Below are 24,536 nucleotides of genomic sequence, written 5' to 3'. Positions count from 1 at the left end.
AGTGAGGTTTAGAGATGCAGTTATGCAGGATTTTTAATTTCCAACAAAGTTGGGCTTCGTTAGCTTCTTGTTCTTCCGTTTTGCTAAGCTAACGGGCTGCGTGTTGCAACATACCAGATAAATATGACAGTAATATTCATATTTTTAAATAACTTGCATTGAGAAAACGAAATGATATTCTAGAAGTTGTTATAAACTGAAGGGAATGCTAAAATGTTGTTCTGTCTCGGTTTTTGGCACCATCTCTCAGCAACAGTAGGCTAACAGTTGGAGGCTCTCAAGGCGTTTCATTACAGTTGATGGATGTGGGTTAAGTGGAGGCGAGGTCGGGCCTGCGACCCTGTCAGAGCCTCGCGCACATATTGGCAGTCCCTACTGAGTGTGTGCGTCATCTCCCCAGTCCTGCCATGGTTCAGGATGTACCAACCACGCCTCTGCAGCTGCCCTGATCAAGGAGAGCTGCTGCCCACCCTCTCCAGCCTGGAGACAGGAGGCTGGGCTAACAAGGTGTTCAAGTGCTCGCTGCAGTATTGATCTGAGGTCAGTCATTTCTGCCAGCAACACTTAATAAACCTGCTGGAAGGCCTGTGTGTTTAGAAATGACATAGCAGTCTTTTTTACGTTGGGCATCCAGCAAAAGTATACTCTTAGAAACTTAACTCAAGCAAACAATCACACCAGCATGTGTTAGTGTGAGTTAAATTATAAATCCAACATTGTTTCACACTGCAATAAATTACAAAGTAACATTGCAGCTAATGTAGAAATGTCTATTTATGTATTTTCAGCATGAATAATATATTATTGTTTTGTTCCTTTGGGTAACAATTATTAAAACAGTATGCAAGGGACCTGATTTTACCTTTTACAGTGAATCTTAATCAGTTGACGCTTGTTCAATGTGCAAGACATAATGTCACACCTCAGAGATGCACAGTAAATCTTAATACTTTTATACTCAATTGTAGATCTTTCTGACCTTTTGACCTTGAACCCGACCCACAGTGTTTTTGTGCCGTTTCAGAGCCTGGTGGAAAACTTGTGCCATGTTTTTCTCAGTGTAACACATCATTGTCTTACTCCATTTTCCATTCCTCACACATAGCTTGTTTTATCATGCATTGCCCTTTTCTTAATTGAAAAAGCCTTTCTTTTCTGCCTTTACTTTGCTCTCCTGTATTGCAACACGCCATGTTCCTATTTCCTAACTTTTGTGATGATGTCTTGCTAGAGCAAGGGGATTTTGACAGGCCTTTAATTGAAAGGTCTCTGTTTTGTTGCGTGTCATCTGGAAAACTTTTGAAAGGGAAAACTTTACAGCAACAATTTGCTTTATTAAAGCACTCAGTATAGTTTTTCTGTTTTAATTATTTATTATACCAAAATTTTCAACTTTAATATGATACTAGCTGAAATTGAATGATTTCAATACCTTTTTAGATTCCACGACAATATAAATAGATGACCTACGCACGCAATATTGGCTGATTTCCTTATCTTTATGTATCAAAAATTGCATGCAACCTCCTGTACACTGTCTAAATTTCATTAAAGCATATGCAGGTGGCATTGGTGTTATAACTTTGCCAATATTTTAGTGCAATTTAGAGAGCATGTAGGAGTTGGCTTGCAAATTTGGATGGATTCATTCGTCTCCTTCATAGCTGTCTCATTACATAGATGCAGTTTTAAAATCTGTCATCAGTCATTAAAATAACAGGGATTCAGTGGTGGATTTAGCAATTTTGAGGTACTAGGTGAACACATGCATGGGGCCCTCCACATCCATTGTTTTCCCCCCTTTTAAATTCATATTCATCAGAGAAGTCATATATGTAACTTGATTTTAATAACAAATGATAATTTACTCAGAAAAAATAAAGTGTTCAATTTTGGATTTTTTTTCTATTTTTGATCATATTTTTTTTAAGCTAAAACCTCTCAGAAAGTAGCCAAATATATATATCATTTACATATATATGTATAATATTTATGATAAAATGTTAGTTAAAATAACAGTTATACCATATTGCTTGTTGCAATCATTTTTCAAGTGAAAAGGTAAAAAATAATATGTCATCAAAATATTTTCAGCTCATTATTTAAAGCTTAAATGCCACTATAATGTGACTGAGTTGACCTTTTATTGAGTGCTTTTAATTAGCAGTCTAACACCTTAAAGTCCCTGTGAAGTGACAAAAAAACCTTTATTTTAGGTTTGTTGTATGACCAGCCACTGTGGTATTAACCACCAGGCAAAAATTCAGTCATGAAAAACGTCTCTAAGGGTATAAAATTAAGCTTCAAAATCATGAAAAATGTACTGTAAGATCTGCTCTGGATGGTGTGGGCATGTCTGTTGAATGAGCCGTAGCCACACCCACTCACAAGAACCCTCTCAAATAAAATATCAGAGCGCAGCTGCCTGGCTCTGTGCCAGAGCAGAGACAGAAGTTGCGGATTAAATTGACTGTTTTCTGGCACAAATCTCTCTGTTATGATACTTTTAACGACCCGTAGGTCACTGTGGCTGATAGATTTGGAAAGTTTACCTCACAATAAACAACAACATAGCATGTAGCTGACTGTTAACTTTCAATAAAGGCAGTGGCATCAGTTAACAACAGACTGTACTGAGACAAACTACTCTGTGATTTCATATCACTGTAGCGTTAGGGAGCCGGGATAATACCCCATCAAGACCGGTGATGTCATGGGCTCCTATGTTTGCCCTTGTTAAGATTTCACTTTACAGGGACTTTAATATTTAAACATCCAGAATACAGGCCAATGGAGGAGAAAGGTTTGAATGAGTTGTGTGTTTAGGGGGCCTCTTGTAGTCAAGGGCCATGTGCGGTTGCCTGAAAGTACCAGTAATTTGACAACCTTATTTCTGGGCTTCATTTATCAAAATTTTGTGCTGAGAAACTTCAACACCATAACTCTTTTCCTATCTTACTTTCATTGGGTGAAATATTTCCGGATCACTTTATATCAAGGACAGTTCAACATGACTTTGCAACATGCTTGTAGACTGTTAACAAGCTGATGCTTTTGAAAATCTCTACTTCAATTATGAGGTTTTTTTTACCTATTTAGATTACATTGTAGACATTTTAATTTTCCTCTCCATCTTCTCCAATTAGTAAACATTAGCAAATCTTCCTGCCTTTCTTTGTGTTGTGCATTTTCTGTGTGGATTTGTCTCCTAAATGATTAAGTGATTATTTGCTTCTTTTCTCAACATAGATCTGACACTAACTTGACCACAATTGCTGCAGTCTTCATGATTTAGGAGCTGTTGATTTATAACTGACACGGTAAGTAGCTGTGATGACCACATTTAGGCCTTCTTGGATTTGTTGCACATTATTCTTATTTCTTTTTGGTTTGGGCCACAAAATAATCAAATCCTACACGGGCTGACTTCACATGTGATAATGAAATCATTTGTCAGGGTGAATGGGTTCAAGAGTCAGAAGGTCAGATGCCGGGTGCTGCCGTTGTTTCCAGTAATAACTGTCAGTAGTGATGAACTCCTTCATCAATAGGTCGCTCATTACTCCATTCATATATCACAAGGAGCCATAAGAGGCAATGGAAACACATCTGTCAAGGCCGTGCTCCACACAGAGGCCACAGCAGCATCGACAGGCCTGTCACTGTCATGTACACACAGTGTTACATTTTTCCAGCACTCAAGGCTTATACGGCAAAGATGGCTTATGTTTGTAATGTTGAATGGACTTTCTGTTTAGCTCAGCATAAACACACCTTGGCTTTGCTTCTGAAAATCTGTCATATCAACACAACCCTGCGTGTCATCCCTGTTTACATCACAGTGCAATATTTCTGGCTGCTCAGCAGAAATCAAACTGTATTTATCCTCACAGCGATAGTGAATGGTGCTTGTCACAGGCAGCCCAGAAACCAAACCTTTCAAGCAAAAAAAAAAAAAAAAGCGAGTCCCTATCAGAGAGAGTGGGATCAAAAAATAGCACCAACGGCATTGTGTAATGTGTTCTGCTGTGTTTTGTACAGCGCAACAACAGAGCTCTCAAATCGATACGCCTCCCTCACATGCTGCTGAGAGAGCGCACGGGGTGCTTGGTCTTATTTCCACTTCATAGTTCACCACATGTGACTGTGTGGAGAGGTTTCAGCGAGAGCTGCAGCGGCTGAACTGTGGCAGACTGGGAGATGAATGTTTCTGTTCCCATGGGGGCCAGATGCACAGGACAGGCCACTCAGGTAATTAAAATGCCCCCTAACCCCCAGTCAATTTGATTTATGCCCAAATCACAAAAATAACCTTTACATAAATGCCCTATCATAAATTTAACTCAGATTAGCAGAAAATCATCCAACTTTCATTTTTAAAGCAAAATATTCAGATGTTAGGAAAAAACCTAACATTTATTTGAATATATATCATCCATTCTGGCTCTGAATAAATAAAATATCATGAACATACAGGATATTATCAGCGGCTAATTCATGATTTACATAGATCTATTATAAAACCATAAAAATGAATCATTTTCTAGGGATGTTTATTTGTACCTTGTGATATAGTTATACCTATATTATACATACCTTTAATAAAAATCATCTAATTACACTAAGAGTTCAACTATAGGCCCAAAAAGATGTATGTCTGCCCCTATATGTACATAACCAAATCACAGTACATTTACATGGTTATATGCACATACCTGAGCATAACTCAATAAAGCAGGTTCTTCTACTTGGAATCCAGGTTTGATCCATGACAGAAAAACACAGCCTATATGTTAAAAATGCAATAACGCAGAATTGATCTAGACCAGCCGATGAATGGCAGTGATGTGAAGCCCGTGAGTTATTTTTATATCCTGCAAGAACAAAAGCATCTCTGGAGCCTGTGTCCTTTAATTTTAACAAAATATCTATGCCAGTATCGTCCACAGGTACGGGCATTTTATTGGCCTCAGAAGCTGTCCGAGGTATAAAGTAGACACATATTGATTTAAGGCATACAGATGGCCTAAAAGAAAAAAAGAAAACGCATAGTTAGTATTGAACAGTGAAGAAGCGAGGTCTCCTCTCTTTTTTTAGTCATGATTTGTGTTCTTATGTGCAGTTCTGCATCCAGAAGAAGCTCTGCAAAATGTGGAGAGGAGCTGTGTGTTATCCGACCTGCGGCGTTGAGTCAGTAAAACACTCCATGTTGGGGCAGTGTGTATTAGGGTGTGTGTGATGTGCAAGAGGGCCCCTGATCAGTCTCCTCTCAGGCCCGGTGCGGAGGATGGAGGAGCGGTGGCAGCATCTGGGTCGCGTTGGTCATTCTCCCTGTCGCTCCGTCTGTGCGCCTCCATCTCCTCCTCCTCCTCCTCCTCCTCTCCTGGCTCCCTGTTTGAAGACTGGGCATAGTGGTTCAACCCTTGTGTCTGTCTCCCAGTCCCCGATCTCTCCGAGGTTGTGTGACCGTGGGAAGACGCGTACAGTCCGTCCTCTTCCTGCTCCTGCGTGTGCGCACTTTCAGCTCCGGCAGTGCGCGGAGACACGGCCACGCTCTCGGCTCTGTCGTCCCACTGAAACGGCTGACTGTGCGGGCTGCTTCCCTGCCTGCTCTGGTTCAAAGATAGCAGCCCCGTCTGTGTAGAGTTCCACTCTGAGACATTGCTGCTTGAGGAAATGTTAGTTGAGATGTTGGCGGTGGGGGTGACCTCCTCGGGCACTCCTGGCTTCCCCGCAGATGAGGATGCACTGGTCGGTTTCCAGATCAGGCTGTAGTAAATCGCCAAGATAATGGCTGCTAAGGATACGGACAATACATATGCAAAAACAGTGGCTAGTCTCACCCACTTCTTGTTCGTCTTAGCAGCCATCTTAGCCTTTTTGTCCCCCGTGTAAGTAGCAGGTTTGCCCCTCTCCATATTGGGCATGAAGTCCCGCTCTCTCATATTGCCCCTATTTTTTCCTCGATGCTCCACCACCCCCTCCGTCTTGAAGTCTTCTTGTTATCCACAATCCAGGAGAAGACAGGCGGCTGAGGAGGATGCTGGACCACCGTGAACCGTCCGCACCACTCGGAGGGTTTTGCAGCTAAATTGATTTCTTGTGATTCATTTGATGTGAGAAACGCAGCTCCTAATGCTCGGTACCCAGTGCAGCACTGCGTTTCATAATGGACATCAAGCATCCACAGGCTGACTGCGCGTTGCAGCATCCGACAGCGGCGGGACAGATGTCCAACCTGTGCGACATTTCCAGTGAACAGCTGCCTGTGGGCCCTTCGGCAAATCCGCAGTATACGATTTGATTTATCAAAACGATTAAGTGAGATCATACGGTACACAACTGTCTGTCTTATCCAGCAAATGAAGTGGCTGGCTCAGCTAAAAATACAGGAGAGGGGGCGGGCGGTGGCTCTTAAAGAAGCAGCAGCTGTGCAACAGCCCGAGAAGAAAGCAGAGGAGAAAAAAACGTCCACACATCAGGATGCTTGTGCTGCACATGGAGAGCAGGATGTTGTAAAGGAGGATGAGCAGTTGTCCAAGTGACGCTGCGATTTCGCAAGTGTTTACATTACACTCCGCTCAGCTCAGCCAAGTGGAAGGATGTTCCTAAGAGTGAGCAATGAGCCAGAAAAAGTGGTGATTGATAACATTTCACTCGGATTTATGGATTATGTAACGTTTACCCAATTCACAGATACACTTGCAGCACAACCCCCCTGTGTTTAAGTCAGGTATTTGCTCCGTTTTGCTAGCTTGCCAGTTTACGGCGCTAATTTCAGGACAATGGACAGCGCACGTGCTTAGTCATTGCGCATGCACGGTGGGAGGCAGTCGAGGTCAACATGTGGAGGTTAAAGGTCAGCTACATTTGACCTGTGGTGCAAGAAAATAAAAAAAAAAATTAAAACGTTTGTATTTAAGCAAAAACAAACAAAAAAGATCTGTAGTGAAACCATAAATCTGGCGTAAATCTACTAGCTTGTATCCACAATAAAATATGTTACCTTAAAATGCATGCCTTCCCATTTCTGCATCCCAGTAAACACTCTCAGATAATTAAGTTACATGTTTCAAGTGTCAAGAAATTACAGTCGCCCTGAGGTCAAAACACAACATTTCACAAAGCATTATGACATTTTTAAAACATGATGACATTTCAATAAACCACAATGACATTTAAAATCCATTATGACATTTACATTAAGAAAACACAAGTAAGTTTCACAAATGAGTGACATTTCACTCAAAAATCTCAGGAAAGATAACTGCATTTTAAAAGCAACATTATTTCATCAGACAGCTTAGTTTCACAGTCGTTTTACAAAATAGCATATTTGACAAAAAAAAAATGAGGCAGGTTGAAAAAACACTAATCCACTTTAGAAAAGCTACTGTAATTCTAACATGCAAACCTAATGGCAGTGTACAGAAAATCTCACTAAAAAAAGAAATGTACAAAACGTAGGGGCGCCACAAACACACCATCCTTACTGTGAAGCGCAGTGGTGATAGCATCATGCTGTGGGGATGCTTCTCAGCAGCCGGCTCTAGAAGTCTTGTAAAGTAGAGGGTAAAATAAATATAGAAAATCCTGAAGGATAATCTCATTCAGTTTGCAAGAAAACAGTGGCTTGGCCTTCTCTGTTTCCTGCCAGACAATGTTCTGAAGCATGCCATGAAAGCTACACAAAAATGGTTTAAAGACAACCAGGTGAATGTTCTGGAGTGGCCAAGTCAAAGCCCAGATTTTAATCCAATAGAGTTTGTGTCTGGACTTGAAAAGGGCTGCTCGTGAAGCCTGATTAAAACCTATCCACACAGACTCAGTGCTGTGATTGCAGCCATAGGCGAATCTGCTGAATGACATTACCTTGTAGAAGTCTGTTTTTACTCTGATATTAAAGAGGGTTTTTGTATTTTTTTTTGTTAAGAAAGGGAAAATTATATTGACCATGATTGATTTATAAAATGTATAAAAGGTTGAAACATCCAAGGTGGTGACATTTTGTTTACCTGCTGTCATAGGAGTAAACCACCTGCAGCTACAGGTGTATTTATCAGTGTTCAAGTGATTCCTTCATATGACAGGTTACACGTAGCCAACATACGCCTCCAGCCAAGTGTTTATTGAGAGATTACTGTTTACATCAGTGTGTTTTATGATGTTTAGATTTGAAAGAGGGTGCTGCTAAGTTGCAATGTGGGGTTTTCTACACCTTTAGAATGAGGTTGCATGTATTGCTGTTATATTTTCTTTGTAATACTTTGATATAAAACACCATCATCTTAAATAAATTGACACTGAGGTGGTTTGCCAAATGTCACTTGTCTGTTGCCCAGCTGGATGAGTGTTTGCATTAGATATTACAAGACCTTAAGGTTTATTTGAATGATATCCAAATGACAGGGAATCTTTTGTTGAAACAGCCCTCAGTGTAATAAATGACAACATTATGACTCCAGACAGGTGGCTGCAACACAGCTTGATCAAATAATGTGCCAAGGAGTACAATAACCCCAGGAGATTTACTGTTAATACTAAAACTGACTTCCATTTTTTATGTTTCCAGAAAATAACCAAATAAATTGACATTAAAATGATCAGCATGTTCTTATATCCTGTTTTTTCAACTTGTAGTCTGATTGTTTATTTTTTTTATTTTGCAACCAAAAAAATGATAGCTGTAGCAGTACACTGAAAGCAGTGAAAACCAGTCAATAAAGGGTTGGGCCTGCCAAAGTACAAGAAAAGCATTTTATCACCTGTCTGCAGCCAATCAAATACTTTAAAAGGTTTTAGCAAGATTTAATGTTTCCGCTTGTTTTGATTTTGATCCCTACCCCAATTCTGTGCTTGTAAAAGAAGTTTTCTGTCTAATCCTGAAAGCTTTATGTCTCTTCTTGTCCAGTTCCCAAGACTGTAAAGAATAGTGCCCCCCCCCCCACATGGCGCCTGTTTTGTTTCATTTCCTCTTCCCTGCCCTCCTCTGCTCTGTGAATCCAGTTGAGAACGCTTCAAGGAGACACAATTGCCAATGGGGCTGTTAATCATAATGTTGCATCCACTGTTTTTACATAAAATAACTAGATAAATCAAGACTAGTCCAAAAAATTAACATTTGGACAAAGACCACCATGGTTATAACTAAAGATCACGACAGACTCCAGGGAGTCTGAGTCCAGGAGTTCATAGAGCAGTACTTTATGTGTATTTTAACTTCATAGTTTGACCCATGGGCCATCTATTCTCATCAAGGAGGTGGGGTTATGACCTAAACTTTGCCTGGCCCATTTATGCATTTCGTGGTTGATTTCCACAAAGCAGACCATCTTAGTACAGTTCGGTATGGTAAACCCAGTCTACAGTTATTGTACTCAACCAGCTGTACAGACCATAAAGTACTTATTACAGAGCACTTTTTTACTTAATACAGTGTTGCATTTTATCCTTTCAGAGTTAGTTTCCACATTCTATAGAGCTGCTTCATCTAGAAATGTTTCCTACTCATCATACAACAAACTGTTATCCATAAAACTACCACAAAAATAAAGAAAATTAGAGTTTGGTAGATTATTCCTTTGTTGTAACAATGCGTCTTTGCAACAAATCTTATTCATCTTATATCTTATACCACCTTTCAAATGTGCCACATTTATAAGGAGTCTACTCGAGCTCAAGGCCTAGCTACGCCTTGGCGTTAGCAACAGCAAACCGCGTCACTCAACCAGCCTCTTTAATGTCAGAGCAATCGATGGATGCTGAGGGTCTGAGAGCGGACATTTCTGGTATCATCAGAGCTGAGCTGAAGCAAGCGTTTACTGGAGACTTCGATTCACTCAGGAACGAGTTGAAAGATGTTAAGTCTAAAATCGTCAACAATACAGCAGCTATCCATTCTGAAGTGGATAAAATGAAAGCCACCATCACCGACATGGAGACGGGGCTTTCAACATGGACAGATGAGGTCGCTATGTTAAAGGCAGAAGTCGCCAAACTCAAAACAGAGGTGGCTCAGGTAAAGATGAAGAATGAGGACTTGGAGGGCAGGCAGTGGAGAAATAATATCCACATACACCAGAGGATTTACTCTCACTTGATGCTGAGAAGGCTTTTGATCGGGTGGAGTTGGATTATCTATTCAATGCACTTAAAAAAGTTGGTTTTGGCCCAAAATTTCTATCTTGGGTAAAAATACTATGTTCTTTCCCAATGGCTTCAGTCCACACCAACAATAATCTTTCTACCTATTTCCACTTACGAAGAGGTACGAGACAAGGCTGTCCGATGTCCCCACTTCTTTTTGCCATAGCAATTGAACAACTGGCACCAGCCATACGACAAGATGTTGCTATTGAAAGAATTGACAAGAGAGGTCAAGAGTGTAAAGTTTCACTTTATGCAGATGATCTGCCATTATATCTGTCAGATCCTTTGTTAAGCCTCCCTAGACTATTAGACACAATAAAGAAATTTGGTAGAATATCTGGCTATAAGAATAACCTTCAAAAAAGTGAGTTAATTCCAATCAACGAGGCTGCCAAAAATATTTCCTATAATTCAACCCCTTTCAGTATTACTACAAGGAAGTTTAAGTATTTGGGAGTCTGGATAATGCAAAACTACAAGGACCTCTTCAAAGCTATCTTTTTTCCCTGAATAGGGCATTTGAAACAAGATACCAGTTGCCCCTCTCCCTAATGGGAAGGATCAATACAGTTAACATTAACGTTTTGCCTAGGTTCCTCTATTTATTTCAAAGTCTCCCTATATTTCTGACAAAATTTTTCTTTAGCTCTGTGAACAGACATATCAGATTTCTTATGGTATAAAAAAAAACCCACGCGTACAGAGATGTATACTGCAGAGACCTCGACTTCATGGTGGACTGGCACTTCCTAATCTCCTTTATTATAATTGGGTGGCAAACATAAGAACTTTGATGTACTGGGTGAGAGATTTAAACACCTTTAATTCACCTAAGTGGCTAATCATAGAGAATACATCCTGTAAGTGCACCTCTCTGCCAGCTTTATTATGTGCTGATCTGCCGTTGGTTAAGCCTCTCTCTAATTTTACTGCTAACCCCATTGTGACACAGTGAAAATATGGAGCCAGTTTCAGAGAGCATTTGTGCCTTACAATATATCTCTCTTTGCTCCAATAGTAAGGAATCATATGTTTACTCCTTCAATGTCAGACAGAGCCTTTGACATCTGGCTTGACAGAGGAATATCATCTCTACAGGATCTCTATACAAATAATACCATTGAATCTTTTGAGCAATTATAAGCAAATTTGATATTGAATTGAATTGCGGAGCTTTATCGTCCCGACCACTGACTGTGTTCCCATATATTCTCCAACACCCTTGTTAGACTCCATTTTCAAGATCAGGGCAGACTTAAATCAGATTATAGGTAGGATTTATAACCTACTTAACCAGCATAACTCAACAACTGTAATTTAACTTAAAGCCAAATGGGAAGAGGACCTGAATGAACAAATTTCAGATGAAACTTGTTTGAAATTATACAAAGAATTTACACATCATCTGTCTGTCAAAGACACATTGTTGTACAATACAAAATCGTTTACAGGCTTGACTGGTCGAAGGTTAGATTATCCAAAATTAGGCCAGACCTAGACCCTACTTGTGATAGGTGTAAACAAGCCACTGCAAGCTTATTACATATGTTTTGGGCTTTTTCTGGGTTGTACAACTTTTGGGAGTCCATTTTTAAAACTCTTTCCAAAATATTAGAGGTGTCGATATATCCGTCTCCCCTCACTGCCTTGTTTGGAGTAACGACACAGGCTGTGCATCTGAATAAGAACAGGTGTAACATGCTGGCTGTCTGCACCTTGTTGACCAGGCGCCTTATTTTGTTAAGATGGAAAGATCCTCTACCTCCTAAACATTCTCATTGGATTAAAGAGATTATGCAATACGTCAAGTTGGAGGAGATAAGATATCCTCTTCAAGGCTCCACCTTGAGATTTTATGAAACCTTAGTATTTGTTGAAAAATAGGAGTGGATGATATAATCTGATGATGTCTTTTTTCTGTGCTGATAGTGTGGAATGACTGACACTTATGTAGTATGTTGTCTAGTAGGTGGGTTTATGGGTGAGGGTTGTTCTGTATTCTGAAAATCTTTTTTTTTTTCCTATTTTATTTTTCTTCATTCTGAATCCTGTTAAACAATGTTTGACACCTTTTTATATTTTTGTATATTGCAAAAATCAACAATAAGACATCAATCATTGAATCCACCAAACAACACCAATCAAGAGTTAATAAAAGAATAAGCTGTGTGGCTTTGGCAAAGATTTGGCAAATTTTTCATGGGCGCAAACCCACATACTCAGCTCTGCTACTCATCCCACAAATACATGCTCCATACAAATGTGGCCCAATTTAAAAGGGAAATAAACAGGCTTTCCAACAGTATAGGATTTATTATCAAGAAGCATTGTTACAAAAAGAAATAATCTACCAAACACAAATTTCTTGACTATTTGTAAAAATTTATAAACAAAAAATAACATGTTTATGACAAAATAAGGGGAAATATCTGTTCAGCTAAGTACAAAACATGGTGTGCTTTGTTTATTTCTATTATTACTGCTGTCACAATGAAAGTGAATTGTGTGTAGCTCCCCCCTTTAGATACACTTGTTACCCTACCAGAAGGGTCAAGAAAGTAGGATGGTCAGTTTGGTACCTTTTCCAACTTTTGAGAGTGGAAACAAAAATAATCAGGTGCCAAACAGAGCTGAACTGATCCAAATGTGTGGCACAAATACAGCGTTATATGTCATATATATCTCAGGATAACAACACTGGTTTTCCACTGATAACAGAGTAAATTTGATTGGTTTTTTTGGAGTATTGAGAAATCAGTTTGTTGTCACAGTAAAACTACTATTTTGATCTCAAGATGATGCTAGAAATAAATCAAGATCTCAAGCAACAGCCAGAAATTGCTCATTATCGCAGAAGCTCTCATTTCTGAGCAGAAATATCCCACACAAAAGCAAAATTCTGTCAAATACTTGCTGTTTGTGGTTTTTGTCTTCAAAAATCAGCGTTTAACACATATCTTTGTAAAATTTGTCCAGAGTTCTGATCCAGGATGGCTTAAAGGCAGCACTTTCACCTTTAGTCAACTTACTCACTTTGTTTTTCTTCATCCTTATTTGCAATGCATATCAGTCGGGGTGTGTCTTTGGACAGTCAGAACATATGCACTAAAGAGCATCTTGGTCTACACCGAGGATCCAGTTTGAGAGTTAGGAGGTAGTTATGACGATGTTGCACCTGCAGAAAGGAGATATACTAGTGTTATAGCATCGAAGTGTAAGAAAAGTCACTATAAAAGGACAAGATGAATAAGAAACGACACTTTCTGGAGCCTCCAGAAGTCAAAGACTACCTGGTGAAAGGAGAAAGGTTTACTAAGTGGTCAGAGGTGAGTGAAAAATGTTAGGAAATTTGGAAAATGCACCTTAAAACACTGGTACATTGAGATCAAATCTGCACAGCTCAAACAGTGATAATTTTTCTAATTGTCTGCTAAGCAGCATGTAAGTTTCTTTTAATTGTAGCTTTAATTGCTGTTGATGACAGGCAGTCTTTGCTTTAAAGACTCAGTAAATGTTTCATTTATCTTCATCCAGGACTCCACAAAGACTCATCCTGTCACCATGAAGATGGATCCCAAAGGTTTTTATGTCTACTGGATCAACCAAAGCAAGGTAATCAATACTCCAAGTATCAATATGTCATAGATGTGGAGAGGTTTTGACTCCTCTTCAGAGGCTCATAGAAGTGAAACAGCCTTTTTTATGTGCATCAGACAAACACAAGCTGACAGCATATCAAACAGAGGTAGTTGTGTTTCAGTGACTCACATCCAGAGTGTGTGTAGAGTGCAGGAGCTGAGGCTCTGCCAAAGCTTGTGGGTTTGCTCAGAGCTTCATCGCACCTTCCGGTCCCAGCAGCTTGTGGAGATTATCGATTAGTGCTGATGTGGGCTCACAATCCTGCAGCAGCGTGCAGCTGAACTGTGATGCACTACACAGAGAAGACTATCGCTCTCATGCTTCAGCTCTTTTCATCTCGCTCATTGAGGCACCTTCTGGTTTCCACAACCTCACAAAACCAGTACATGAAATGTGTCATGGAATCAATCACAGTCGACCTCAAAGAGTTGGTTTGAGTTTTACATGAGAAGTCAGTTTCCTACATAGATGTTCAGAGATTGCATTCAAAGATTCCTCTCAAAAGCAGAGTAAATCCCGTAGTTTTTACACTTGGCCAAAGGATGACTTGTATCTGAATCCATATTTGGATGAGCGCCTACATGTTGAAATCAGCACTAGAGATGAATCTCTGCTTCTTGTTTCTAGGAGACAACGTTCCTGGATGTTGCTACTATCAGAGACACCAGAACAGGGAAATATGCAAAACTTCCAAAAGTGAGTAAAGAGTCATTGTTTATCATAATTACATTATTTCTGATCAGTTTAAGCCAAACTGGTTTGTTTTTTCACGAAACTTGGCATGCAAATCCCTCATTCAAGCCCTGAGTTTTCCCATTAGTATGACAGGCAGATTTGCAATGCAAAAAGAGGCAATGGACACATGCTCTCAGGCTGCTCCCAACTACAGAAACACACTTAGACAAACAAACAGACACACAATCACAGCACCACACACAGTCATGATTCAAGATTTCTGTGAGCGAGCTTATGTGTTTGTTTTCTTTGAGTCTGACCGATGCAGCTCCTTCCCGCTTCCTGGCCAGGCCTCCACAGAGAGTTGCAGTATGCAGCCGTCGTCATCCCTTGCTGAGGGGTTTAAAAGTCAAATCTGAAATCTGTTCCCCTTAGGGAAGGTACCGAGCTCTGCATCATCCCAGCTGGGGTGCCAATGGAGGCACGTCCCCCTATGGAGCCTCTGAGGAGTTTTAGAAAACCGACTGCTGGGCTGACATTTTGTCTGCACCCCTGAAAGAGGAGGAGAAGTGATTGATTGTAGAGTAGGCCATGCAGGAAGTGGGTACCAAGGGCAATGGTCTTCTGGCTACAGCGCTGTTTATCTGTGTGTGTGTGCATATGTTTGCATGTTTGGGTCGACCAATTTGCCTGCACCGATGAAGCTCACCGAGTACAAGATCTGCTCATTTAACTTTTTAATTTTCAAAGCAAGCAGATTCAGTTCAATTCAGAAAACTTTATTTCAGGGTAATTCAAAGCCCTTTAAGCAAGGACATTAGAAAAAGCAAAGGGCAGAAGTCTAAAAACAAAAATCACCATTGCAAATAAAAAATATCTAAATAAAAAAGACATTTTATACAACAGTAAATGTATGTCCGCATAAAGAACTGACAATATAAACTATTTAAAATATTTTTCTCAGGAATTGACAGTAACGGTATTTAAATATATGAATCATTCTGTACAATTACTGTAAAAAAGATAAAGGCCAAAACTGGTTGAAGTCCAAAGAGAAAGATTTTAACTGGAAATCAATGAATAAACAGGGTAATGAGAAATGGACCATTGCTGAGTAAACAAAGTGGTTGTAGTGCAACAAAATAGAATATAAATATATAAATGAAAATATAAACAGATGTATATGAAGTGGACTAGGTAGAAAAAGGTGTATAAGTGTAAAAGAAGACAACAGTAGTGACTATCGACTGGTCATCAGAGTGACATTGTTGACTTGTAGTATTGGGAGATTGGGTTCAAATTCTATTCAGAGCAAAAGTGTCCAGGGTGGGCCCTTGGGTGAGGTCCTTAACACCAGGAACACCTGTCCCAGATGTAAGTCACTTTGGATAAAAGCGTCTGCTCAACATTGTAAAATTAGAGTAATCCTGTGACTGTTGAGTGGTCTTTATCCTCATAAGACCCTGCGTCCACAAATGAGGACATTACATTTTGGCTTCTCTAAATTTTTGGTATTAGAATTGATGAGTTAATTGGACAAAATAATTTCCATTCAAGTTTAAGGTATTTGCTTGAAATTCTGGGACAATCTGCTGTTTGGATATTTTAGGGAGTTTGCTTGGAAGTTATCAGGTTTTTTTAATTATAGGTTTTGGAGAGTTCCCTTTTTTGCATTTTCAGGGGAAAATTGGGAAATTTATTACCAAATTTTGAATCCAAGAACTAGATTGGGAATTTGGGTTTTGGGATTGTCTTTTGAAATTTTTCATGGAAAATTTCAGGTTTTTTTTTTCTTTTGGATGCTTCAATCATTTTCATGGAATTTTGGAAAATGTTTTTTAACATTTCTGGAATTTGCCAAAAAAATTTAAAGGGGAATTTGCTTTTATATTTGAGGAATTTGTTTGAAATTTTTCATGAATTTGCATGGAATTTGGGGGGATATTTTCATTGAAATTTTAAGGAAGTGTCACTGAAAGATTTGATGACTAAAGAAATATTTTGGTATATTTTGATTGTATATGGGTTTATTTGATGGAATTTGTATTTGAAATTTCCAAGAAATTCCTTGTTCAATAATAAGGCTGATCAGCTAGTGCTTATCCCAAATAAGTAGGAGAAACTAAAAATGCTCTCTTATCAAAGGCCCAGGTCTCAGAAGGTTAGAGTAACTTTGTGGCTGTTGAGTGGTCATCAGAGGAACTCCTTTAAAAGCTTTGATATAAGCATGTTTTTTTTAAAATCCATGATAAAGACCAGAGCAGCAGGACAAGAGTTTAGTATCAGCATTGTTAAAGCACAAAACACACAAAGCCCTAACAATCCAGTGTACCTTTATCATCAGGTATGCACCCAACACAGTTCTAGGTCTTTTTTTTTATCTTAACTCAGGAATAAGTTGTAAGAAGTTTAAATGCTTTTTCCTGGTTTTGGTCTCATTCTTTTGAACAGTATCTGTAGAATATTGTGTCAAAGCAGATGATATTGATTTTCATTTCTTCACCTGTGTGTTTAAAGGAAAGGAAACTGATTTGTACAATGGGCAACCATTGCAAAAAATTCTGTAGGCATACAAAGACTGCAACTAAGTAGGTGCAATGAATAAACAGTATCATAAGAGATTTTCAAAATGAGTCATAAAGCGTCATACACAGTGGTACACAGTATTTGTTATTTATTTACTTATTAGTTGAGTTTAGTAAAGTGGTTCCCAAACTGTTTTGCTGGATCCCCCTTTGGAAGATGAAGATGTTTTAAAGCCTCTCAAACTCCTCACCATATATACATCAACATTTATCGATATATTGCTTAACACATAGCCAGGCATGCCCTTTACTACCAAATCCTTATATTTTTATAAGATAGCTCAAAATATTGTCTGCAGAAAAGTATAGAATACAAACTTCAGTTTGACAAGAAACTGGCAAATCTGACAAGCAGCTTTCGGATGAGCCAATTTAGATAATATTGCAACATGGAACTTCTATTTTTCAAGATAAAAAACTCCCAATAAATAATTATGAAAATCTTCTTTTAAGATTGATATGTCCAACAAAAAACCCACAATGACTGATTTGGGCTTGTTTTGTGCTACAAGTCTCCTCAACTCTGGAGTGCAGCTGCGAAACTGGCACTCTTAGTTCATTTTGTGCCGTTTCTTTTTTGTCTTGTTGAAGCGACTGCAGAGAAAACTCTCAGGTAGAACGTAGTGAAATGAAGCATTGTGGTTCTCTTCATTACCTACTGTTGTGCAGGTAAAGCTGAGGGCAAGATATGACTCATCATGTTTTCATGGATTGTTGGCAGGAGTTGTGACGTCCTGTGCAGATTCATTGTTCGCATTACGTGGAAACCCTCTAATAAAATTTATTATGCTTTGGTAGCAGTGGAAAACAATGTGGGTTTATTATTGTTTTTTTAACCTTCTGTCCTCCCCCATCATAATTTTGGGCCCCACAACTGTTACGTCAGAGTAAGCTAAATTTCCAGTTAGCATCTGAAGTACTAGGGGAGACCTAAAAAGACAATCATCATAGTGCAAACAATTAAAACAATACAAACTTCATTTTTAAATCACATAAAACTACGACTAATTCTCTCTAATATGGTACCATATTACAGAGGAATGAAGTAGTCATCACCAACTGGTTTGCCTTGAGCCTTGTTTAAAGTTTTGTTTTAAAGCTTGGTTAGTCTCTAATGGTTGGAATTGAGTGCCACTGCACTTGAAGTGTACACTTCATACGACACCAGCTTGTGCGTCGCAGCTGTGCCAAATTGGAGAGATGGAGAGGAACTTTTAATTCAGTCTTTGTTAGGTGGCCGTGAGAACAAACTTATACCCGCCCCTTACCTGATTGTGTTTCCATGGTTGATATCCACATAATACATGGGAAAATCCCAGTGTTTAAAGTGAGGTTTTTGGAGAGAGTGGAGGGGTTGGGTGGGGGTGAGCAGCAGTGCTGATCTGAATTATCAATCACCCATTTAAATGACTTGGACTGATGTGAAAATTTCACATAAAATACAACCTGTGTTCGAAAAAAATAATGACAGACAAAAATGTTTGTGTTAGTGTGCAAACATGATCAGAACAACATAAGCTGGATTTTCTTTTTAATTGTGTGAAAAATTTGGACGAAAAAAACGGACTCAGTGTGCAAAAGCCTTAATTATTATAAAGTGTACAATCCATCAGCCTGAGTGCTGTATTTGAAAAGTGCCTGAAAAAACCAACATGGCTTAAAGACAACTGTAAAAAATAAGGAGGGAAGACTTGTATAACTGAAAAAAAACTTAAACTCTGTAAAACCTGTCTTTGTCAAAAAAAAAAAAAACTGCAAAAATCCCACAGTTGGGGACAATTATGAGTCCATTTTTAGACTAGATTTTTGTGCCAGAAGCAGCAGTAACAACCCTGATCAAATTCTTTCTAAAAATCTTAATCATAAAAAGGTATTATTGTTAAATCCACAATAAAATCACCCAGTAAAAAGTTGTGAACCAAAGATGGGAGAACTATGCAACCAGCACTCCCAAAGGCAGCATGCATGTGAATTGTTGAAATGTGCATGCATGCTGAACACTAAAGTTAGTCTGATAAGATAAACATTTCTTAGCTAGCAAGGTTCATTTAAAGTGGTGGTGGTACAATTTTAAACACCAGACAGGTGTCTGAAAAAGAAGTGGAAGGTCAGTATATGATATTAGAAATAATGTTGCAAGTTACTCCTTGATTTTTATCAAGAATTTCAAAAATTTCTTCTAGATTGTGTAAAATGGTTTAATAGTGGAAAGTCCTGCCTTGCGACACAGTAAGATAAGTTGAGTACATGAAGAGTTTAGCAGCAGTTAAAGGTAAGTGATGCCTGATGTCTAAAATTCTTTAGACTAGTTCTGACATTTCTGGATGTGTTTTAGATATTTCTTGAAGATTTCTTCTGTTTTTTGAGATATTGCTTCAGTCTTTATAGATTATTGAAATGTAAAGGGGCGTGAATGATGTAAATAAACTGATGCCTCACTCTTAAAAGCACTTGTGACCAAAGCTAATTTTCAATTCCTGTCCCTAGATTGGCCTTTAAAATATATGTAACTGAACAGCAAGTACACAACCAATTTTCTTTGGGTACTAAAGGTGAAAAAGTCACTAAAATCAAATCTTTGACTGGCTGAGAAAAAATATAGAGTAGTAGCAATGTAAAGATTGTTTTCTGTAATATATCCCTCCATCTTTTGTAGCCCTATGACAGCTTCTTTTTCTTTTTGCAGCATCCAAAGGTTCGAAACGTGTTCAATCTCGACTTCCCAGACAGCAACCACCTTGCCAAAGTTCTAACCATCGTCTCGGGTCCAGACATGGTGAATCTCACCTACCACAACTTTTTTGCCTCTAAGGAGAAAGTGACACAGGTAATAAACCACTATGTGTTATCTGTTGTATTCCTCTAGCCATTTACAGCTTTCTCTCTCTCTGCCACTGATCCCCCTTTGATTGTTCAAACACAACCACAGGCCATTATAGCCATTATACAAAGAGCTGTCCCCCCAGTAAGGCGCCCTCTCTCTCTCTCTTAGTCCTTATTGGACTTTATGACTCCAATATCTGGATTTAATCAACTGTAATGAAATCACAACTGTGCTTTGTTCAAATGCAACATACACCACTCTCATTTCCTGAGGTGCTTTTATATTAACGCCCTCTAGTGGTGAGTTAGTGTCCATTTAAAATGTCTCATAAGGCCTTTAATGTCATTTCAAGCACAATTTGCATGTAAATGAAAGAAAAATCCCACTCTCTCTAATTCAATGCACTTCAGAATTGGGCAAATGACATTCTCTCAATTGCCTACAACGCTGCAAGAAACAACGCATGCAGACAAGTCTTCCTGGACAAAATGTAAGTGAGCATGTTTCTACAATTGTCTGTGAATGAATACAGCACATTTAACACAGCAATGGACTATCATAATGTAATCAGCCTTTGTGTTTGATCATAGATACGTGCGCATTTCTCTTCACACTAACAAGGACGGCAAGATCCCAGTGAAATAGTAGGTTACAGCTCGGCCATGTGAAGTTGTAGGATGGTTAGTTTGTGCAGCAGATTTTTCAGATTTGCTATTCAGTGTTTCTCTCTCTCTCTCTCTCTTTTTGGTTTTTTTCTCAGTATTTACAAGATGTTCCCTGCGGATAAGAAGAGGGTGGAAAGTGCCTTAGCAGCAGCACACCTCCCTAAAGGAAAGGTCAGAAAACAAAGACCTTTTTGTGGGTTGCTTGTCTACTCTAAGTCCATCTATCCTTCAAACTATTTACTGCAATATTGCAATATTTCTCCCTTCACTGTAGTGATTGTTGTCAGTCCCTGTTTTTATTTCTTTAAATTATTTGTCATCAATATTCTAGAATGGAAAATAATTTTCACACTGAAATTTCTACATTAATGGAAAAATGACAACTCTGATATAGCTGAGTACTTTATATCACATCAAATAATTCAAACAGTATTTTAAGCCTACTTTTCACAGATTTAAAGGTTTGTGTCTTGTTATGGTGGTTGCCATCACAGAGCTGCCACGACAGACACAACATTTTTACTGTTGCTGTGGAAACGCTGGATGTTACGTAAAAGACGGCTACATAAGAAAGTTTGAAACTGCTACTGGAAGCTTCCGTACTGTTGTTGTATCTCATTCCTGTTCTGTGCTTACATACTAGAATTTTTTATACCACCGGCTCTAGGTTACCTATAACTCCACTTTCCCAACCCCTGTGACCATGTGGCCCCACTAAACATTTTTAACTCAAGCAGAGACATGCCGCCCACCTCCATTTCTTACTTTTGGATTTTTTAAATTTCTGTCCAATAAAAACCACACAACATACGACATATTTACTGCTGCAAGCAATCCCAGAAAGCAAGGAGGCCACTTTTAACAGCTTTTCTCCTTTATTATGTTCAATCCATCCATTAAACTATTTGGTAGTTTCTTGTTATGTTTTTTTATTGTCTTGCTGGAAAATAAATCTCATCCCTATATATATATTTCTCTTGCAGATTGAATAAGATTGTCCTCAAAGGTTTTCCTATATTTTGTCACATTCATTTTACCCTCTACCTTTACAAGCCTTTCAGGCCCAGCTGCTGAGAAGCATTCCCACATGATGCTGCCACCACTGTGCTTCACAGTGGGGATAGTGTGTTTGTGGTGTCTGCCTATAGCATCCTTTCTGATGGCCAAAGAGCATCATTTTGGTCTTATCAGACCAAAGGACCTTCTTCCACTTGACCGTGGAGTATCCCACATGCCTTTGTGAGGACAGCCTGATCTAGGAAGATTCACACATGTGCCATATTAAGTGAACCCTGGAGGAATTTTTTTGGTATCCATCCCCTGACTTATACTTCTCAAAAACCATTTCTCTTCTTTTGTCTTCATGGTGTAATGGTAGCCAGGAATACTAATTAACCAGAGACTGGACTTTTCAGACTCAGGTGTTTTTACACTACAGTCACTTGAGGCACATTCACTGCATTCAGGTGATCCCCATTTCACTGATTGTGGGACTACTAGCACCAGTTGGCCGGACCTCTGTTGAATTAGGCCAGTTAATTTAAAGTGGATAAATATTTATGCAGTCACTTATTTTACCTCAGATATTTTTGTTAAATTGACAATACTTTGTAGAAATGTATTTTCACTTTGACATTAAAGTGGGTTTTTTTTTGTCAAAAAAAGCCAAGTTATCTTGACCATGACTGATTTATTTATTTCTTTATCAGAAACAATAAGAAATAAACATATAAATAAAGGCATTTCAGAAGCTTCACAGGATTTATTTTTAAAAAAAAATCTATGTTGCAACTTGCAAGGTTTCCATCAGAGAAATCCCATTTCTCTTTTTTAATCATCTGACAAATCTAAAGGAATAGAATATAATTCTTTAATCTAACAGCGCTGGCAAACTCAGTGACACAAAGTCCCTTTCTCATCAGTGTATTTTGCACATCTGAAACATTGATATATATTTAATTTACCACCTTGCAGGTGCCATGTCATATATTTATGATATAGAACCTTTGTGTAGCTTTCTTTGTTAAATTTCAAGTGTTTGTCTAAGACATTTTGGCTTGATCTGACAAAGCTTCAAACGCATAGTCTGTCATATTGCTCGTTATTTCTCCTAAAGACTTAATGTTGTTTAGTAAATGTCTAGTTTTTTTTTTTTTTTTTTTTTTTTTTTTACAGAGTCCTCAGGTTAGTGGCAGGTGTTGGAGGAACAGAGCGGCATGTCTTTTTTTTGTTATTGTTTTGACTGAGAGCCCCCTGGTGGCAGAATTTACACACTGTGCATTTAAATAAATCCTACTTTTTCAGCAGCAGATACTTTAAAATCTGTTAAAAAGAATAATACTCATGCTTTAACGTTTCAGTTTGACTCCATAAAGCCGGATGTCTTCACTGAAGCCGCCTTTAAAACCTTCATGACAAATCTCTGCCCTCGGCCAGAGATTTATGAGATCTTCACTTCATAGTGAGTTGGCTTTCTACTGCTTTAAAAATCATATACAGATAGGGCTGATAATCCTCTCTTTATCGGTTCATAGCGGAAGATTTTCATGGGAAAACACCCTCTCTAGCTCAAATCTTTATTTAAATTATATTCTGCATATACTTTCATGAGATAATTGCTCACGATTTAAAAAAAATATATAAAATTTCCTCATCATATGTTTTTTCTCTTGCTTTGATCAAGCATACACAATCTTAAAGGCTAGATTGGTTTTGTATAGAAGTTATGAAACCGTTAAGCATGCATTGGCCTTATGACCCTGGCTCAGGTGGCATGTATCAAGCCGTGAGAGGCAGCAGCAACATTACATGCAGCTCTGATATGATTTTCTGATGTCCTGCAGCTCCAACAAACCTACCATGACGAAGGACAACTTCACCAAGTTCCTCAACGAGAAGCAGAGGGACTCTCGGCTCAACGAAGAGCTGTTCCCACGTCTGAGACAGGACCAGATCAAGGCTCTGATTGACAAATATGAACCCCTCTCTGCTAACGCCAACAGAAGTGAGATTCTTCATAGCAGGTTTGTTACATGGCACTTTTAAAAAGGTGGTTAATCACTATAGACTTATTTTCTTTTACCTGCAGATCTGATTTCTCCAGAGGGTCTTTTGTTCTTCCTGATGGGGCCAGAAACGTCAGTCGTCATGCAGGACAGGCTGGCCAAGAGTCAGGACATGACCCAGCCCATACCCCACTACTTCATCAAGTCCTCTCACAACACATACCTGACAGGTCACAAACACCAACAGGATTTAACTCATTAGTTTTCATACACTAAATATCATTTCTTTATTTATTATGATCCTTTTTGTGTCCTCTGCAGCTGGTCAGTTTTCAGGCGTGTCCTCTCCAGAGATGTACCGTCAGTGTCTGCTGTCTGGCTGCCGCTGCCTGGAGCTGGACTGCTGGAAAGGCAAACCTCCAGATGAAGAGCCAATCATTACCCACGGGTTTACTATGACAACTGAGATCCTCTACAAGGTGGTTAGACATAGTGGTAAAAGTATTCAGCAGTTTGCATTATATTTTGATTTCTTGCTCTACATAAGCTCTCTGCATCCAGCACTAAAACAACAGAAATGTTAACAAACACAAATGCGTTACATAAGTCTTATCAGTCAGGGTGTCTAAACAGATTTCAGGATTACTCAGAAGATAAAAAAAATCACTTTCTGTTGCATTTGAGCCAGGTGTGCTGTTGAGGGGATTTTTTTATTTGCTTAACCCTGATACAGTTTACATTGTGGCTTCAGCCAAAAAGCTTATTGATACAAACAAATAACGCATGATCTAGGTAGACACTGAAATTTAGTTTTGTTGTAGGGCTGCATTTCAAGACAATGCAGGATATTTTACTTGGAATAGAACTTTGTTAAATGAGAGCTCTATTTTCTAATTTCATTTGAAAAGATTGTTGAGTGATCATCAGAGTGCCTGTGACTGTTGAGTGGTCATCAGAGGAACTCTGTGACTGTTGAGTGGTCACCAGAGGAACT

The 24,536-nt window shown here is 38.8% G+C and overlaps 2 protein-coding genes across 2 annotated transcripts in view; one reads left to right on the top strand and one right to left on the bottom strand.

Annotated features, from left to right (window-relative positions):
* Positions 1-4,944: 4,944 nt before the first annotated feature.
* Positions 4,945-6,475, bottom strand: LOC121526664 (putative transmembrane protein INAFM2). Its single transcript, XM_041813340.1, has one exon. It carries the CDS (start codon positions 5,943-5,945, stop codon positions 5,259-5,261), a length of 687 nt encoding a protein of 228 aa, XP_041669274.1. The 5' UTR covers positions 5,946-6,475; the 3' UTR covers positions 4,945-5,258.
* A 6,916-nt stretch (positions 6,476-13,391) lies between these two features.
* The window catches only part of plcb2 (phospholipase C, beta 2), a 31,307-nt gene continuing 20,162 nt past the window's right edge, over positions 13,392-24,536 (top strand). The window contains exons 1-11 of the mRNA XM_041813230.1: positions 13,392-13,475; positions 13,684-13,761; positions 14,416-14,484; positions 19,735-19,875; positions 20,283-20,362; positions 20,463-20,516; positions 20,633-20,708; positions 22,898-22,998; positions 23,381-23,541; positions 23,626-23,772; positions 23,864-24,021. Coding sequence (XP_041669164.1) covers positions 13,392-13,475; positions 13,684-13,761; positions 14,416-14,484; positions 19,735-19,875; positions 20,283-20,362; positions 20,463-20,516; positions 20,633-20,708; positions 22,898-22,998; positions 23,381-23,541; positions 23,626-23,772; positions 23,864-24,021 — 1,149 coding nt within the window. The remainder of the gene's footprint in view (positions 13,476-13,683; positions 13,762-14,415; positions 14,485-19,734; positions 19,876-20,282; positions 20,363-20,462; positions 20,517-20,632; positions 20,709-22,897; positions 22,999-23,380; positions 23,542-23,625; positions 23,773-23,863; positions 24,022-24,536) is intronic.

The sequence above is a fragment of the Cheilinus undulatus genome, linkage group 18, assembly GCF_018320785.1.
Source record: "Cheilinus undulatus linkage group 18, ASM1832078v1, whole genome shotgun sequence".
NCBI classification, from domain to species: domain Eukaryota; kingdom Metazoa; phylum Chordata; class Actinopteri; order Labriformes; family Labridae; genus Cheilinus; species Cheilinus undulatus.
Note: the sequence above shows the minus strand (reverse complement) of the source record. Positions and strands in the feature narration are given on the sequence as shown.